The sequence below is a fragment of the Ahaetulla prasina genome, chromosome 5 (assembly GCF_028640845.1).
Source record: "Ahaetulla prasina isolate Xishuangbanna chromosome 5, ASM2864084v1, whole genome shotgun sequence".
NCBI classification, from domain to species: Eukaryota; Metazoa; Chordata; class Lepidosauria; order Squamata; family Colubridae; genus Ahaetulla; species Ahaetulla prasina.
The window spans coordinates 62,736,859-62,756,460 of record NC_080543.1 but is presented as its reverse complement, the minus strand read 5'-3'; the positions used below and the strand labels follow the sequence as shown (position 1 = coordinate 62,756,460).

Here is a 19,602-nt window from a genome sequence, read left to right as displayed (position 1 = left end):
CAATTTCTGCTTGCTCGTGGTGGGGCAGGAGGCTGCATGGCGTGCCAGTGCCACCACTGTGAGGTGGGGAGAGGTAGACCTGCCCCACACACCCCACATTGGCTTACCTCAGGGCTCCTGTAACCAGGCCATCCACACTCGACACCTGTCTCGTCTTGCAGCCAGGGCACCAGCACACCACTCAGCCTCCTGCTCTTTTGTGGCTATGAGCAAGCAGAAGAAGTGGGCCAGCAACCACATGGGTTCCTTCTGCACATGGGAGTTGTGCTGCCACTGCGAGGCAGTTGTTGGGGCATGGATAGCCTGGCTGCAAGGGCCCTGAGGTAAGTCGGTGCAGGGTGCGTGGGGCAGCTCCACCACCACCTTGCCTCATGGCCACAGCATTGTGAGCAACCAGACGGAATGGCTGGCCGGCTGGCTGCACAGGCTCTTAAGTAGGGCTTATTTTGGAGGTAGGGCTTAAATTAGGTACATAAAACATGCTAGGGCTTATTTTTGGGATAAATTTTATTTTTGGGAAAACTGTATTAAAAGCAAGTAAGCACTAACTTTACAATTAATGTTATATTTCTTGTGCATGGCAATTATGCGGTTTATGACTACTCTGTTTATCACTCCTGAATATTCTGAAACAACTCTTAGGCAGGAGAACTCCATGCCTAAGCAATAGCCACATAATGAGTAATGTGCTGCACTTCATCCTTGTGAGGTGTAGGAATACTGCAAATGTTTTGAATTCAACCTGGTTTACATGCTTTGTTTTTAAAATGCCTTTGATTCAAGAACATTTGCTCCTTTTTCCTCCCAATCATTTTAGGGATATATAAAGAACATATTCAAAACTACTTGTTTCCAGATGAATGAAAGGCACTCTCTTGAATATGAAATGAGAACATTTCTGAATTTTAAATTGGGATTTTCAAATTTATTCAACCCTTACCATGCCTCCTTGCACTCTCACTCACTCTAATGGCACCACCCTTGTGCATCTTCCCCAATAGCCTCCCTTGTACCCTCCTTGAGCCTTGCTGTATCCCCCTCGCATCCTTGCAACTGTAAATAATGTACTATCAATGTTTGGTTCTCATTTAGAAATTATTACATGTTAGATATAAATTGAAATTATGGAGATGATTCAATATTTTTGTATAATTGCAAAAATAAATGTACTTATCTGATTCAAAGAATGGAATAGAAAGGTTCCTATATAGTATTTGCATTGGAGAGAAATGAATCCATTTTCTATCTTTTTAAAATATGTCCTGATATAAAGTTGGGTAATTTCAGTGAGCATGTAATTCATTGGGGTTGTTTTTTCTCAGCCCAGGGCATTAATGGTGAAATTTACTTTGAAGATCTAAATTGTGAGAACAATTCAGACATTAGTCTGTACAGTGAAATTGCCTGTGAAGGAGAATATTTAGTTACTGTGTATAGTTCTTTCTGAAAAATCCTCTTTTCAGTTCTTGTGTTTCCCTGCCTAATTTAAAGCTGCTTAGTTGAAAGGTATAGAAGAACAGAAACTAAACAAATAAGTTATTTCAGTGACACAATTCCTGTATGTATTTTCTTTGTACATAGTAAGGTCCATTTATCCATAATAATGTAATAGCAGTGAGTAAAATATAGCATCAATTCAGACATTATCCATATCATTATTAGAAAGATCAATTATAGTTATGAAATGACAAATAAAGACTAAGAGGGCATGAGTTGAAATGTTTTTATTTAGTATATTTATCTTTATATTAACTATGAATAGCTATATTGTACAAATTTGGGAACCATGAAGGTAGGAGAGCTAAGAAGATGGCATGTGAGATCGCAGATGTTCCTGTTAATTGTTATTTAAATGTACTTTTTCCAGTACCATAATTTATTTACAGTTCAGGTCATTTGGCTTGTACTTTTTACTAGAGCTCTGACTGAGTCACAGAATAAGATTAAAATGAGGCAAACAATGATAATAATTTAAACATAATTTCAGGAGGTTTTTGTAGGAGAAGGAGTGGCAGAACCTGTGGGTGGAGTCAAAAGATTAATCAGCCTAAGAGTTTCTCTGTAGCCACAAATGGATCCAGCCCAACCACTCCTGAATTCCATTTACCTTTATCTAGTACCAAAGACACGCAGCGGTACTTTTCCACCGTGGGCCACCCCAACGAAGCTGTCGAAGTGTTGTCCCGGTGCCTGGAGGCCATACGGGTCTGGATGGGGAGAAACAGGCTCAAGCTCAATCTCTCCAAGACGGAGTGGCTGTGGATGCCGGCACCCCGGTACAGTCAGCTGCAACTGCAGCTGACTACTGGGGGCGAGTCATTGGCCCCAATGGAAAGGGTGCGCAACTTGGGTGTTCTCCTGGATGGACGGCTGTCGTTTGAAGATCATTTGGCGACCGTCTCCAGGAGAGCTTTTTACCAGGTGCACCTGGTCCGCCAGTTGCGCCCCTTCCTTGACCGGGATGCCTTATGTACGGTCACTTACGCTCTTGTCACTTCTCGTTTGGATTATTGCAATGCTCTCTACATGGGGCTTCCCCTGAAGTGCACCCGGAGGCTTCAGTTAGTTCAGAATGCAGCTGCGCGGGTGATTGAGGGAGCCTCACGCTGCTCCCACGTAACACCGCTCCTGCGCAGTCTGCACTGGCTTCCTGTGGTCTTTCGGGTGCGCTTTAAGGTTTTGGTTACCACCTTTAAAGCGCTCCATGGCTTAGGGCCCGGGTACTTACGGGACCGCCTGCTGTTACCTTATGCCTCCCACCGACCTGTACGCTCACACAAAGAGGCTCTTCTTAGGGTGCCGTCCGCCAAGCAATGCGGCTGGCGGCCCCCAGGGGAAGGGCCTTCTCTGTAGGAGCTCCTACCCTTTGGAACGAACTTCCCCCTGGTTTGTGCCAATTACCCGACCTTCGGACCTTTCGCCGTGAGCTGAAAACGCATTTGTTTATTCAAGCGGGACTGGCTTAAATTTTTAATCCTAAATAATTTTAATCGGGGTTATTATCTATGAATTTTAAGGGTTTTAAATTTGATCGTTTTAAATTTCGGCCATTTACGGATTATGCTTGTTTTAAGTTTTTGTTTTAATTGTACATTGTGTTGTTTTTTATAATTTGGCTGTACACCGCCCTGAGTCCTTCGGGACAAGGGCGGTATAAAAATCTAAATAAATAAATAAAATAAAATAAAGTAGCGTTAACCATTCGTTGAGTAGATTTCTATGCATAGGCATCAGTAGTAATAAGTCAATTTAATTGGAGACGACTTCCGGTATCCAGCGGCAACGGACGTCTGGAAGGCTTCTCCTGCCTCCAGCGCCCGAATCCGGCCGCCGCCGAGGCCCTCAGGGGCCAGGTGTTCCGAAAAGGACACCTGCCGCACGGACGGCTCGCCAGGGGTCTCCCAGCCGACATACAGGACTGTGGGGACCGATGCTGGCGCGTCCTAGGCTCGGCGGGGTTCGGAGGCCACAGGCCGCGGCCATTATTTTGGTCGCCGCTTGCCGCTGTGCCCGTGACACCGGGCATTGATTTATAACTGCAGCAGCCTGGTGGTGAACAGGGCACGGAGAAGAATTGAGGAGGAGAAGGAAGGGAATATCGGTAACCGTGAGTGGACGGCTCCGGAGGGCGGGGGGGTTTTTTCTCCCCGGGGGTTGGAAGGAGCACGAGTTATTCTGGAGAGAGGAGAACTTAAAATAAGAAGATTGCCGGTTTTGTGGAGCTCTGGAGAGAAGAGGTGATGGAGAAATTTAGGAGGGAAGGTTTGAGGCCCCTCCTTCTGGGGAACAGTGGTGGCGCCCAGCTTCCGCCTTCACTATGAGAATTTTGATGACATCACTTCCTTCGGCTTCCTGGTTGACTAACTGTACTCTGGACTCGTTGCTCCTGTGAGTGCCCCTGGTGGATCCGGAGGAAATTACAAGGATACTGTGCCTGCCTGAGGATTTTGTATTTTTTTCCTTAATGGCAAAAGGTCAGAGACCAACTGCTGGAGAGATGGAGAGAATTTTGGAAAAGTTATCTAATATGGACAAGAAATTGATGAAATAAGAGCAGAAATTGTGACTATCCAAAAGGATTTAAAGGATACTCAACAAGTTTCAGCAGAAAACAAGCAGAAAGTGGAAGGTTTGAGGGTGAGATGCGGCAGTGCAGAAAAGAGAGGAGACGACAGGCAATGCTGTGCTTGACTACAGATGGATAAAATGTCTTATTTCCTTAGGTTTCAAAATTTGGAAGAAGTGGACCAAGAAGACTTGAGAGATGTTGTGACTAAATTGTTGGGAGAATTTCTTGGGAGAGGTGTTGATTTCATGAATTGGGATGTGGATCGAGTTTATAGAGTTAATTCGCAATATGCACGCACGCATGCAGTTCCCAGAGAGGTTCATGTCAAATTTGTGAGAAGAGAGACGAGAGATGAAATTCTTAGAAAACATAGGAGTGGGGCACTGATTTACAGGGGCAGGGAGATAGCCATTCTGAGGCAGATTCCCAGACAGGTACGTGAAAAAAGAAAGAAATATTATTTTTTGTCAAGCAAATTGTACCAGAAGGAGTGGGCTTCAGATGGCTGATGCCAGAGGGATTGATGATTTTCCGGGAGGGCATTACGAAAAAATCAGTACAATTGCGGAGGCTACGGCCTATGTGGAGGAACACAAAGCCTTCCTGGAATCAGATGACCCAGGAATTGAAGAAGGGAGGTTATAGATCATGGGGTTGAAGCGGCTGCCGCTGTTATGCCCTGGAGTTGGGTCAGGCTGAACCCAGAGTTCTGAGATCCAAAACTAGGAAGTGATAAAGATATTTGGGATTGTGTTGGTTTTCCTTATTCTCTTTTGTACGATATTCTGTTTATTCTTGACTCTTCTTTATTACGTATTTAAAATTTGCAAACTTAGCTACTTCGTGTCACCTGCTTGCCTTATGGCTGTTGTATGTGTTAAAAAATTTGAGTAAAATTCTTATTTTAGATAAGAAAAATGAAAATTTACCATACCTGATATGTATTTGTATAAACCTTTTTTGACTAATAAAAACTTTTTGAATAAAAAAAAAAAAAAAAAAAAAAGTCAATTTAATTGGAACTAAACCTATGTCCTGGCCTTTTGCTCCTGATAGTTTTTATGATATTGTTCATTGAAGTTTTTCCCCTTCTAATTCCTATTCATCTGATAGAAAATATACGTTTGTTACAATTCATAATTTGCAAATGTGTTCTCAAACTATGACATTAAAAAGCAAATGATATTGATGGGAATTTTCTTCCTGAATAAATAATGCTATAGCTTTTTTCCTAACGTAATAGCAAAGAATGAAACATTTTATTCACTTGTAAATTTGGAGCACCATGTATTGCTCCAAATGTTCACTGGGCTTCTTATAATTTGTATCTTATTGATCAAATGATGATTGAATTCAGTTTTAGTTAGAGAAATTTGATAGTTCAGATTTTTTAGTCAGACACTTATAAAACTGTTTCTTATTGCTTCTGGCTTGTTTTAGTTAGTCAGAAGAGATTTGCTGTATTAAGCAAGGGGCTTTAAGTATCTTCCTTCTAGAAATACTCCCAAGTTGCTTTTAAAATGACATATTCTGGCCACTAGCATGAATTAATTGTTAAAATCATTTTAAAGTCAATTTTAATTTTTAATTATTTTATTAATAATAATCAGGTTGATAATAAATAACATATATATGTATACTAACTTTAAAATTAATTTCTAAAATTAATCAATATGTCTTACCATCTGGATGAGGTTTTCTATGTGCTGTAGTATTCATATATCAATCTTAACAAATGTAATATTGATTTGCATATGATGAAAATTAACTGATATAGTATGCCCAGTAGGTTTGCTCTAGTATGTCTCCAAGGCTTTGGCTTTTCATTGTACTTGTTTAAACATTAATTGAATGCTTGTTTCAATGTTAATATTGGTATGATTTTTTTACTTAAAATTATTTTAAGACAGAGATAGCAAAGACTAATATTTGAGTTCTTTTTTCTGATCAAAATTTGCCAAAGCAGTTTGACAACTCTATGAAACTTAACAAAAAATAAATTTACTGGGTGACCTACATTTTGCAGAGGCCTCTCCCTCCAGTGGCCCTGTGTGGACTCTGCCAGGCCCCTTGATATTGTTTGGAGTGATGTGAGAACTTGGCTCCTATTGTGACTTAACTACTTCCTGGTTTCTAATGGCATTTTCTTGCAAAAGTGGTGAGAGGCTCGGTTGGCCCTATTTTCATTTTATAGAGCACCTAACTTGGTTAGCAGATTATCTGCAATCGAGAATTGTGGCCAGTGTTATTCTGATTCCATGCTCAGGCATGAATCTTGACTGAAGGAGTTCACATAATTTACATTTTTAGAGCATTCTGTAATAAACCCTACCACATTCTCAATCATTCTCCACTCGAGGGGTAATATTGACTTAACGTGGTAGTGCCAATTTGTTTTAGGGAAGTCGTGGTTCCTTGAGGCGCCATAGTGTTGCAGAAGTGGTCCTCGTTTTAGGGGTGGTTCCAGTTGATGTTGACAAGAGTAAGAAGTCAGGCCCAGAGCCCCCTACCTGGGATGCCTCAGGGCTTGAAACTCTCTCCCTTTATGTTTAACATCTATATAAAAAAACATTGGGAAAGTCATTTGTCAGTTTGAGATCTAGTATCATCACTTTGTGCAATTGTATATCTTCTATCATTATTTAGAGGCTGGGCAGGTCTCGAGGAGGAGGAGAATACTCAGGATCAACCCTGGCAAGGCCAGACAGCTGTGGGTATTCAGCAGCCCTGAAATTTCAGTCCTGGATGAAGGACTACTTGAAAAGCAAATAGCAATTCCAAATAGCATGGCCAAGAAAGCCATGCATTGATCCATCTAGGACACTTTTAATGTGCAATCATCTCACATAATAGTGTTGCAGTGTGCTCTGAGTGAGGTTGCTCTTGAATACCAGAAGTTAAAACTGATTCAGGATTCAACGGCACAGACAGTAATGCCTCAATGTGCCCAAATAACTTGCTTACCATTTGGCTTCCGGGTATACATCAGAATGTTAGTTGCCATTTATAAAGCAGTTCATGGCATAGAACTATTTATCTGAGTGACTGTCTACACTAGTTTCCGCCAGTCCTGCCTGTCCTATACAATTAGAATGGATGCCTTTGGGGTCCCATTAATTGAACAATGCCATTTGTTGGGACCAGTTTCCTACAATGCTCCAAGTTGTAAGGTTCCCACCCTGAAAATCCTTGAAAGTCCTTGAAATTTTCCTGGGGGTTTGGATAGGCATTGAGTCCCCTTTTAGGGTTCTGTTTGTTAACATGAATGTTTTTTACTGGACATACACTGAACTTTGCTTGTTTTTATTATTCTGACTATTTTTAATGCTGTATGTCACCCAGGATCTTGGGTGGGAGTTGGGAGGTTTTCTAAATTTAAATAGATTGATAGATACATTTTAAAATTAAAATAATTAATTCTCATGTTACACTTCATTAAAACCCCAATCAGTTCATCTGTTCTGCAGTATTTCAGCTGCAAAATTAAAAACAGGTTTCAAAGACTACTCAAGAATTACTTTGTAGGCTGCATATGTCCTCTAGGCCCAGTGATGGTGAACCTTTTAGATACCGAGTACCCAAATTGCATGTGTGCACATGCCCAAACTAAAAGGTGTATATGTGTAAATTTGCATGTGCACGGACATTCATGAATGTGCATGGATGTGCGTGAACATGCCCAGACATGTGCAAATGTGTGAATGTGCGTAGACATGCATGCATGTGCAGCAGAGACCCGAAGACCAGCTGGCTAGCGGGAGGTGGGGCATCCCAACACCAGTAGCACAGCAAGAGGTAATTCTTTCGTGAGCTTCTGTTTCGTCATTTGCAGGGAAACAAGCTCACGAAAGAAAAGCTATGGAGATCTGACCTGAGGTGACAGTGTGTGTGCCAGCAGAGAGGGTTCTACATGCCACCTCTGGCACACGTGCCATAGGTTCACCATCACAGCTCTAGGCCATATGGTTATTCTCACCAGATTTAAGAAACTTAAATTTGCTATTCACAATAGCAAAAAAACAAAAAAAAATCTGACAGGGGAACAGATCCCTCTTTTAACAGCTGGATGGAGCTTTATATAAAGATGTCTTCAGGTCATGCTTAATACCTGTGCAGATCAATGTAGCTTTCTTAGCATTAATACAAAAGTGGTTGCCATTACCTTCCAAAATATTTTTTTGAGCTTTCCAGTCTAGCTAGCTACAACCTGGGATTTTTTGATAGTATTTCATCCATCTACTGATCAAATTTATATTTGTGTGGTTTCAGAACAAAATTGGTTATGTACTGCTACTACCTGTTGAGGCACACATGTGTACAAACTTTTTAGAAGAATTTCTCCCTTATCAATGCTCAGTGTAAAAACCAGACAATTACATTTCTGTTTCATCTTACCAAAGCAATATACTTCACTTTATTTTCAAGGGTGAGGTAATTGGTAATTATTGAAATTAAATCTGGACATTCAAATTGCTAACCTTCTGCTATGGCGAGATGATTAGAAAACTAAGACATAGGTTTGACTATAGTGTAGTATAATTATAGATGTAGACTGGTGAATTTTTTATCTTTAATCTGATGATTGTGTTACAAATACTTTTTTCAGCATTGAAATATTTTTGTTAAAAGTGATATTTGATTTCACTTTCAAGATAGGCAGCTTATTTTTCATATTGAAAGTTTTGTCATAAGGCAGACAGTATTCAGTTTAGTGTTCATAAAGCAAATAGATGATAGAGCAATACAAGGAGTTCACATATTTTAATCTGTGCAGTAATGCTTCCTTCTTCAGGCATTTGCTTCTTTGCTTTTCACAGGATGTAACTCTTGATATTGCCAACTTATTTTCTTCAAGCCTAGGTCCCACTTTTTTAATACAAAGGACTGATATCTACAGGATTTCCCCCATTTTCCATATATTTATAGAAAAATCAACTTTATGTTTTTAATTAAATATAAGATGAATGCAAGAAGATACAACAATAATAATAATAACAACAACAGCAGCAGCAGCAGCAGCAGCAGCTGTTCAGTGCTCAGAATAAATTTGGCCAAAAAGCATACTTAATTCTAATGTACATGCATTCAAAACTTTCTGTAGAAGGAGAGTTTGATGTAAGGAAAGACAAAGAATAGGGTAAAGACTAAAAGTGCATTTCAGGTACATGGATCTGAAGCTAGTATATTTAAAAATCAATTTTTCTAGTTTCATAAAATGTGTTATGCCAGAACTGTGTAGTATTTAATGCTAAATAAGATTTATTCTTTCAGTTATAATTTCTGCTACAGCAGAATTGTTCTTATAGACAAGTGACTAATACCTTAATGTATTAAAGTAAACGATCATCTTAATATTTAATAATTATTGAAATATATGATATGATTAGGTTATATTATTCAGAGTGAAAATTATGCATGTAGCAGGACAGAATAATATTTAATTTTAAAATGAAAATTAAACAATTGTATCATCATAGCAGTAAAATAAGGACATATGCATTTCCCTAAAAGAAAAACTAATATTATGTAAGATGACAAAATATGAGATTGCTTCTTAGCTTTGCAACAAAAGTCAATTTTAAAGTATATGTTATCAATAGAATATATTTATAAAGAATATCCTTTTTTTTCCAGGCTGTTGGCTGCTATGAATCGTTAATATTAAAAGCAGAAGGAAAAGTTGAATCAGATTTCTTTTGCCAGTTAGGTCACTTCAACCTTTTATTGGAAGATTATCCAAAAGGTAAGTCTATTATAATTTATTTTAGTATTTTTTCCCCTCAGAATCCTAGATCAGTACTACATAACAGTACAGTACTTAATTTTCCCCCCTTTTTTAGAGAGGCAACTTTATACAGAATGCATAGAAAATCAATAACAAGGACAAGAAATTAAAGGCAGGAGATAAAATAAAACTCAACCAAATTTATTTTAAACCAATACCATTCATTGTTTCTCTCTACATCTTTCTATCCATGCAAACTATTCTTGCTTCCATCATGTTCATTTACATACTAACAATTGTTCTTCAAACTTTTCTGATAATCCCCTCAACTCCTTCTAACTTTCTCAGTCTTTTATTTCCTCTGAACTCATTTCCTCTTCATTTATTTTTAGTGATTAGTTATTCCTTATTTCTGTATGGCCAAATAACCTTATTTCTTCTTTCACTCATTGTTTTCAGTGTCCGTTTGTTCATATCTAGTCATTGGTATTCTCAATCTTTAAATTAATTTGTTCCTTTCTGTATTTCTCTTGACATATCTAAGTCCCTGTTAATGAAGTGGGCAGAAGTATACCATATATACTCGAGTATAAGCCGATCCGAATATAAGCCGAGGCACCTAATTTTACCACAAAAAACTGGGAAAAACTATTGACTCGAGTATAAGCCGAGGGTGGGAAATGAGGCAGCTACTGGTCAATGTAAAAAATAAAGATAGAGCCAAGTAAAATAACATGAATATTTATTTGAACGAAAAACAATAAAAGTGCAAAAGGGGGAAGGAGGATTCCCAGCTTTAGAAAATTTAGAACTACGCCGCCTTTGGTATGACCTGAGCATAGCTCATAAAATTATCTGCTACAATGTACTTCCTATCAATGACTACTTCAGCTTCAACCACAACAATACACGAGAACACAATAGATTCAAACTTAAAAGTGAACCTCTCCAATCTAGATTGCAGAAAATGTGACTTCAGTAACAGAGTTGTTAATGCCTGGAATGTGCTACCTGACTCTGTGGTCTCTTCCCAAAATCCCCAAAGCCTTAACCAAAGACTATCTAGTATTGACCTCACCCCATTCCTAAGAGGTCTGTAAGGCGTGCATAAGAGCACCAGCGTGCCTACCGTCCCTGTCCTAATGTTCCCTTTAGTTGTATTCCTTTTATGTATTCAATTCATGCTTATATTTATATAATTATTTAATATGTATTTGACAAAATAAAATGAATGAATGAATGAATAGAATAGAATAGAATAGAATTTTTATTGGCTAAGTGTGATTGGACACACAAGGAATGAATGAATGAATGAATGAGTGAGTGAGTTACTTCAACAACATTGTCTCACAGAAATCGACAATACAACTGCAAGCATGAAAATGAGTCCTCCTTTAGCTTCCAAGGGACCAGGGTGCCTCTGAAGGTCAGTGCTCTAAGCACTAAGAACCCAGCACAAATCTAAGCCTGTATGCACACCAATAGTGAAAATACCCTGCACAGTGTCTCTTGGCAGAGAAGGTTAATTTTCATAGACGTTGGGGTGGCTCTTTTTTTTTTTTTTTTTGCAAGGCAATAAGGGTCTCTAATATCATTAAACCCAAGTGTGAGGAAAAAGACAGCAGCTAAAATGTTAAGGCCAGTTGTGTGACCTTCTCCAATACAGTTGGCCTGGCTGTTTGCCAAAACTTAAAACACCCTCCCATCCCCCCCTCCTTGCTAAAGCTTCTTTCTTAAAACAATTGTGGTCTTTGCCTTTCATGTCGCTCAACCTTTCACCTGCCAGGTTCCTAGCCCTTCACCCTTGACCCACTGCTGTGTTTGCTTAGCATTGTGCCAATCGACTTTAGAAGTCTGTGTGTGTGTGTGTGTGTGTGAGAGAGAGAGAGAGAGAGGGAGGGAGGGAGGGAGTGCAAAAGGGGGAAGGAGGATTCCCAGCTCTAAACAAAGGGAAATCCCGGAATGCCAGCGCGAAAGGCGGTGCTCGCGTTCCTCCTCCCTTGCTCAAAAGCCCCAATAACCTTCACCAGCAAGGCAGACCCCCACGGGAAGGAAGGGGACGGGCTGACTCACCGAGCATCTGGCTGAAGAGCAGCTGCTCCAGGTCGCCCAGCACGGTGACTACTAGCTCGGATCGACCTTCAGGAAAGCCTTCTCCTCCGTCGGGCCCCTTCCGCCGGTTGAGTGGCCGCTTGGGGCGGCCGCTTGGGGCAGCGCCACCAAGAGAAGGAAGGGACTAGGGCACACAGGCGCGCACACACACGCCCAGCTTCTGAAGCACGGAGGAGAAGAAAGAATGAAAGAAGGAGGAACAGCCCTCCTTTCTCTCTCTCTCTCTTCCAACGGAAAACGCTCTTTCGCTATGGGGAGAGGAGGGAGGGAGGTAGGTAGGTTGGCTTATTCAACCCTTCCCGGCTAGCCATCCAGCCCTTCCCAGGAGAAGGCGAGGAGTTTTGGGCGAGCGACCTTTTTGCTAGAAAGCGGCGGCGGCTGCCCCGACACCACCAGTTGGGGCGGAGCTGGGTGAGCCACAGTAACTCCGCCAGGCTATGCATTGGCGCGGGAAGCCCTGGCGGTGCAGTCCTTCTCGGCTGAGGAGGAGGTTTCGACCGCGAGCTCGCCGCCGCAAGAGCCACCCAAAGGCCAGAAGAAAGGTCATTCCATCGAGTAATGGAGCGGCTCCTTCCTCTCCGCCTTACCCATGCTGTGCGAGCCCGGCTGGGCTGCAACCCCGCCGCCGCTCCTTCCTCAGCCTCCCGGGCTCGCTCAGCAGCCGCCAAGCTCAGGCCGGACTCGGCAGCTCCCCATCAGCACCGCACGCGCGATTCGGGCAGGAGGAGTCGGGCTCGCTCCGTGGCGGTGGCGGCGGCGGAGGCGGCGGAGGCGCCACCGCCACGGAGCGGGCCCGACTCCTCCTGCCCGAATCGCGCCGTGCGAGTGCTGATGGGGAGCTGCTGAGTCTGGCCTGAGCTTGGCGGCTGCTAGGGCGCGGGGCCCGGGGGGCTGGGGGAGGAGCGGCGGCGGGGGTGGTGCAGCCCAGCCGGGCTCGCACAGCATGGGTAAGGCGGGAGAGGAAGGAGCTCGCCCATTACTCCGATGGAATGACCTTTCTTCTGGCCTTTGGGTGGCTCTCGGCGGCGAGCTCGCCGCCGCAAGAGCCACCCAAAGGCCAGAAGAAAGGTCATTCCATCGAGTAATGGGCGGCTCCTTCCTCTCCGCCTTACCCATGCTGTGCGAGCCCGGCTGGGCTGCAACCCCGCCGCCGCCGCTCCTTCCTCAGCCTCCCGGGCTCGCTCAGCAGCCGCCAAGCTCAGGCGGACTCGGCAGCTCCCCATCAGCACCGCACGCGCGATTCGGGCAGGAGGAGTCGGGCTCGCTCCGTGGCGGTGGCGGCGGCGGAGGCGGCGGAGGCGCCACTGCCACGGAGCGAGCCCGACTCCTCCTGCCCGAATCGCGCCGTGCGAGTGCTGATGGGGAGCTGCCGAGTCCGGCCTGAGCTTGGCGGCTGCTAGAGCGCGAGGCCCGGGAGGCTGAGGAAGGAGCGGCGGCGGCGGGGTTGCAGCCCCGCCGGGCTCGCACAGCATGGGTAAGGCGGAGAGGAAGGAGCCGCCCATTACTCCGATGGAATGACCTTTCTTCTGGCCTTGGGTGGCTCTCGGCGGCGAAGCTCGCGCGGTCGGGAAACCTTCCTCCTCAGCCGAGAAGGCTGGCGGCCCCTGCCCAGCCCTCTCACTGCACCACCAGGGCTTCCCGCCAATGCACAGCCCGCCAAGTTTGCGCCGTCCGCCCACCAGACACGGGAATGGGGGCCGGCCTGGGGGCGACAAATCCCGCGAGACCTCGGCGGGCCCGCTCCCCGTCCCTCCCATGGGAGTCCGTTCGGTACCCCCTCCTGTGCGGGGTTCCCGAAGACGTAGACTCGAGTATAAGCCGAGGGGGCGCTTTTCAGCACAAAAAACGTGCTGAAAAACTCGGCTTATACTCGAGTATATACGGTAATCCATTTTTGTTTGTTTTAACATTCATTCCTTGCCATAGACTATGTAGTATCAACTACATTTCTAGCAGCATTTGCATATCTTACATTTTTTTCCATTCATTTTATGATCTAAAAATTCAACTAAGCAAATTTATCTATTTTCTCTAATTTTTGTCATTTATGTATAACTTGCAAAACTTAGTACCTTTATTTTCAAATACATATTCCTCATTCTGTCATACAGTCAATACAGGTAAACCCTGGATTATGAGTGTTCCCTTAATGAATGTTCAAAGTTTCCAAACAAGGCCCGAAACTACAAACATTGCAGCATCACAGCTTACAAACAACCGCAGAGGCTCTGCAACATTTGTCCTGTACCTTGCCGGCCAAAATGGAGCTTGAGGGCCGGATCTGCCCCATTTGGCCATCCAGAGGCCTTTCCCGGCATCTTTCTGGCCAAAATGGAGCTTCTGAGGGGTGGATCTACCCCTTAAAAGCCCTGTTCAACTGTTCAGAGGCCTCCCCTAGCCTGTTGCTGGTCAAAATGGAGCTCAGCCCCGGGGCTCGCGCTCTAGCAGCCGCCAAGCTCAGGCGGACTCGGCAGCTCCCCATCAGCACCGCACGCGCGATTCGGGCAGGAGGAGCCGGGCTCGCCCGTGGCGGTGGCGGCGGCGGCGGAGGCGGCGGAGGCGCCACCGCCACGGAGCGAGGCCGACTCCTCCTGCCCGAATCGCGCCGTGCGAGGGCTGATGGGGAGCTGCTGAGGCTGGCCTGAGCTTGGCGGGTGCTAGAGCGCGAGGCCCGGGAGGGTGAGGGAGGAGCGGCGGCGGTGTTGCAGCCCAGCCGGGCTCGCACAGCATGGGTAAGGCGGGAGAGGAAGGAGCCGCCCATTACTCCGATGGAATGACCTTTCTTCTGGCCTTGGGTGGCTCTCGGCGGCGAGCTCGCGGTCGGGAAACCTTCCTCCTCAGCCGAGAAGGCTGGCGGCTCCCCTGCCCAGCCCTCTCACTGCACCACCAGGGCTTCCCCGCGCCAATGCACAGCCCGCCAAGTTTGCGCCGTCCGCCCACCAGACACGGGAATGGGGCCGGCCTGGGGGCGACAAATCCCGCGAGACCTCGGCGGGCCCGCTCCCGTCCCTCCCATGGAGTCCGCTCGGTACCCCTCCTGTGCGGGTTCCCGAAGATGACTCGAGTATAAGCCGGCGCCAGCACAAAAACGTGCTGAAAACTCGCTTATACTCGAGTATATACGTAATCCATTTTTGTTTGTTTTAACATTCATTCCTTGCCATAGACTATGTAGTATCAACTACATTTCTAGCAGCATTTGCATATCTTACATTTTTTTCCATTCATTTTATGATCTAAAAATTCAACTAAGCAAATTTATCTATTTTCTCTAATTTTTGTCATTTATGTATAACTTGCAAAACTTAGTACCTTTATTTTCAAATACATATTCCTCATTCTGTCATACAGTCAATACAGGTAAACCCTGGATTATGAGTGTTCCCTTAATGAATGTTCAAAGTTTCCAAACAAGGCCCGAAACTACAAACATTGCAGCATCACAGCTTACAAACAACCGCAGAGGCTCTGCAACATTTGTCCTGTACCTTGCCGGCCAAAATGGAGCTTGAGGGCCGGATCTGCCCCATTTGGCCATCCAGAGGCCTTTCCCGGCATCTTTCTGGCCAAAATGGAGCTTCTGAGGGGTGGATCTACCCCTTAAAAGCCCTGTTCAACTGTTCAGAGGCCTCCCCTAGCCTGTTGCTGGTCAAAATGGAGCTTCAGCCCCCGGAGGCTCCATTTCAGCCTGTAACAGGCCGGGGGAGGCCTGCAGAGGGCTGAACAGAGCCTTGGAGGACTGGCCCCGGCCCCTGGAGGCTCCATTTCAGTCTGCAGCAGGCCAGGATTGGCCTTTGGAGGACCCTTCAGAAACTCCATTTTGGCCATGCTGGGCAAGGTATGTGGAAGCCCAAACGGAACTACAGAGAGGTGCACAAGGCTGGGGAGGAGATTGCTTGCTAGATCTTCACAAGGTAAGTGACAAGGCGTGGCAGGTTGTGGGGGAAGCAATTGTGGGCAGTATGAGGTATTTCAGTGGGTCAGGGAGGCCTTGGGTGTTCTTAGGCAGGTGGCCTGTTCCATCGGTAGCCCCCCCCCATGGCCTTCCCCACCCTGAAATACCTCATGTGCACTTAATGAGCTTCACATTTGATTAGCAAATGCGTGGGCAAAGGCTGGAGTGATCCTGTTCAAGATATGAGATTCACTCCCTTGAATCCTCGGATTATGAATGGAATGGGCAGGCTCCATTACATTCGTAACTCGAGGACTACCTGTACTTGATGCAAATTATATGAGTTTTTAAACAACAACCTATTATTGTCTACATGCAGAATTATATGTATTTTTATATGCCCAACAAGCATATTTCTAATGTTACCATGGGCATTCCTTATATATAAATACATTGAACCAGTCAAGAACACATTGTTACCAGCACTCATTCATTCCATTTCAGCAATCATTTCTCCTTTCACATTGCCTCTTCTCCTTTATTTGTTTCCACCCCAAAGATTTTCTGATATTACCCAAAATGCTATGTCTCAAATTCAAAATCTCTCATCATCACCGTTTCATTACCCTAACCCCAATAAACAATCAGATCAGTCATGCTTTTAGGTATATTCCTTTGCCATGTGTTTATGTGTAGGTTAATGCTTAAACTGACACAAACAACCTTTTTAAAGCAGATACTCACCCAAAAAAATCACATGCTCGACTCTTTGAATGGCCAATCTTTGTATATTCTATTCATATCACTTACGGAAAATATTTTTTCTTTCAAGATCGTACTCATTTAGAAATTTTTCCTCAAACCAATCTCTGGTTTTTTCATAACTAGCAACTATTGCCAACATATGACTGTAGAGAACAAGCTAGATGACACAATTCATGCTTTCTGATATACATTTTAGTAGTTTCATATATAATTAAACCTATATCTTATCTATGCTTATGTTATTTTATGTAAATTAGATTTCCTAATCTAAAAACTACCTCTGAAATCTCTCAATCTGCTACTAATTAGAAAATATTGGACTGTCATTTGAATAATGCTGTCAATAATTCTGTTTTTTACTTTTGGAATTATATTGATAGGAGGGCCATAAAATATCCATTATATCTTGTATTGTTTTTTGGTTCTCACTGTTAACTGAAAATGATAATTACAGAAAATAATCAGATTAGAGAAGTCTATCTAGAGTTTATAATTACAGAAAATAATCAGATTAGAGAAGTCTATCTAGAGTTTATACATTTCTTTTAAATTAAGTCTTTGAAGAAAGTAATTAAGGGCCAGATTAAGAAGATCAACACTAAATTCTTGTAACATACCAGTTTGTTTTTATTTCAAGTACATTTATTATGAAGAATGTCATCTTGAAATACAATTGTATATGTGCATAAGCAGTTTTGTTTACAAATGATATTTATTTAATTAACCATTCCAAGTATACTGTATAATCTATAATACTGATACTTAGTCTAGTAATATGAATACTTCAGTAATATTTTTGTATACAAGGAAAGAAAAAAATCATGTTGCTCCATTATTGAAAAAATCCAGGTACTCTACTCTAGACAAATAAATGGAGCATGCATTTTTATATACAGGTAGTTCTTGATTTACCGTAGTTCATTTAGTGATCGTTCAAAGTTATAACGCACTGGAAAAAAGTGAATTATGACAATTGTTCATTCCTTATGACCATTGCAATAGTTCCGTGGTTATTTGATCAAAATTCAGACAGTTGGCAACTGACTCATATTTATGATGGTTGCAGCTGGGGTGATGTGATCATCTTTTGTGACCTTCTGACAAGCTTAACCTTGCTACTGCCTTACAACTGCAGTGACTCACTTTCACTTAACAACTGTGGCAAGAAAGATCATTAAAGGGGGCAAAACTTGCTTGAAATATGTCTTGCTTAGAAAGAGAAATTTTGGGTTCAACTGTGATCATACGTCAAGGACTACATGAATTTACTGTAGCTAAATACAGTAGTGAATTTAGTATTGAAACATATCTTTGTTATTGTGCTAATATTTTATGCTAATGCAAAGATAAGTTTAATCAATTTTCTTCAATCTTACACACTGGCAATACATTCAAATGTATGGTATATCTGTTACTAATAATAATTTCTTTTGAAGTTGAGCTTGAATGATCCTTGTTAGACTGGAAGCAAAGCAACTATCTCAACATACTATGTTTTTACATTATTGGGCAACTCTCTTAGCTATGGGAGAGGGATATTTGATTTGCTTTTTAGATTACATGCTTTTTAGTTTCAGTATTGAGGTTGTTTAAGCACCAGGATTGGTCTAATTGAGTAAACCACCTTGCTGTTTCCTCTTCTATTTATATAGAAAGATTTTAGGGAAAAAAGGCAAATACTGTTTTTCCTCCTTCTGCTCTATTATATATCAATTATGTACCCAAGTTTGAAGTTGGATGGTATCCTTGAATCTGATTTGTTTATGATGTCCCAAAATTAGTTTAAAATTTCAAGAAAATGTCATCTGGGAAAATAGATTCCTACTAGAATACCTAGCCTTTTTTTACAATACACATGGAAATCTGTTGAACTTCTTTAAAATAAAGACATTTGCTTTATCCTCTTCTCCAGGATTATGTTTTTTTTTTGTTTTTTTTTTATTTATTTTTTATTTATTCCCAGTAACATTTGATAGCATGTCAGGAAAATCTGGAGAAAAAAATGATATGTATGTATGCGTGTATATATGCATGTACATTTATGTGAACACACACACATACACACACACCCCACACAAAAACATGTGCACATATATTTACAGAGGAGGGAGAACTATTCTTTAATTGGCTTCATTTTTTTCTTACTATAATTTAATTTTTAAGAAAACTATTTTTCTTGGATAATCATTTTATTAAGTTTATTTTTTCTTTCCTTATTGTTTGCAAGATGGAACTTCATAATTCAGCCTCTCTTGGTTCTGAAAGTAATATAAACCCCCTATCCTGTGCCAGCAATTACAAATACAAGAAGTCAAATTTAGATCAGGGTTCGGTAAATCTCACCACAATGTGGAAATGTGAGAGCCCTAGAAAAACAAACAAGTTTATTGCAGAAGCTGAGGTTCCATTCAGATAAATCCAGGATCCAACAACTAAAGCTGAGCTTAAATGTAACATTAAAGTATTAATACTTTATTAGCCCAAAGGTCAGTCCAGGAATAAGAAGCAACATATGTTAATGCTGTGTCTGACGTTGGAAAGTTGTTTGTCCACAAAAGTCTGGAGGCACACTTTTTGTAGTTCTGACTTGAGCCTGCCTCTTTTCTTGAACCATTCCTTTTTCTTTTGAGAAGCTTCCCTGAGCACGTCCTTTCTATTTGCTTGATCTTTATGCATATGTGAGAGCTAAGAATTTTCTCTTACTCGGACTCTAGTTCAAGTGACTCATTCTATTGCTGTGTTTCTGTAACAGGTGGCTGATTACCTGACTGATCCTGACTCATAATCCAATGAGTTTTGCACTTTCTGAGTCTCATTTAGAGATAACTGAGATCCTGCTAGCTCCTCAATTAATAATCTCAGAACCTCTCAGACTCTGCTTCACCAGTTCAAAGTCCGACTTACAGACAGGCTTATACCATCCAGAGAAATCCTGGCAAATGATGGAAATCTTGCTTACTTTGGGATTGGTTTCAGTAACTGTACTGTTGTATATGAAAAATACTAGGGCACAGTCATAGTATCTTTGACACGTGA

At 42.5% G+C, this 19,602-nt stretch overlaps 1 protein-coding gene across 5 annotated transcripts in view; it reads left to right on the top strand.

Moving 5' to 3' along the window:
• KDM6A (lysine demethylase 6A) overlaps window positions 1-19,602 on the top strand; it is a 219,497-nt gene that overhangs the window by 29,534 nt on the left and 170,361 nt on the right. For 4 of the 5 annotated variants that reach the window (XM_058186111.1, XM_058186116.1, XM_058186115.1 and 1 more), the window contains exon 3: window positions 9,704-9,812. The exons of the other annotated variant lie outside the window; for it this stretch is intronic. In XM_058186111.1, the coding sequence (XP_058042094.1) occupies window positions 9,704-9,812 (109 nt within the window). The remainder of the gene's footprint in view (window positions 1-9,703; window positions 9,813-19,602) is intronic. 5 annotated transcript variants of the gene reach the window in all.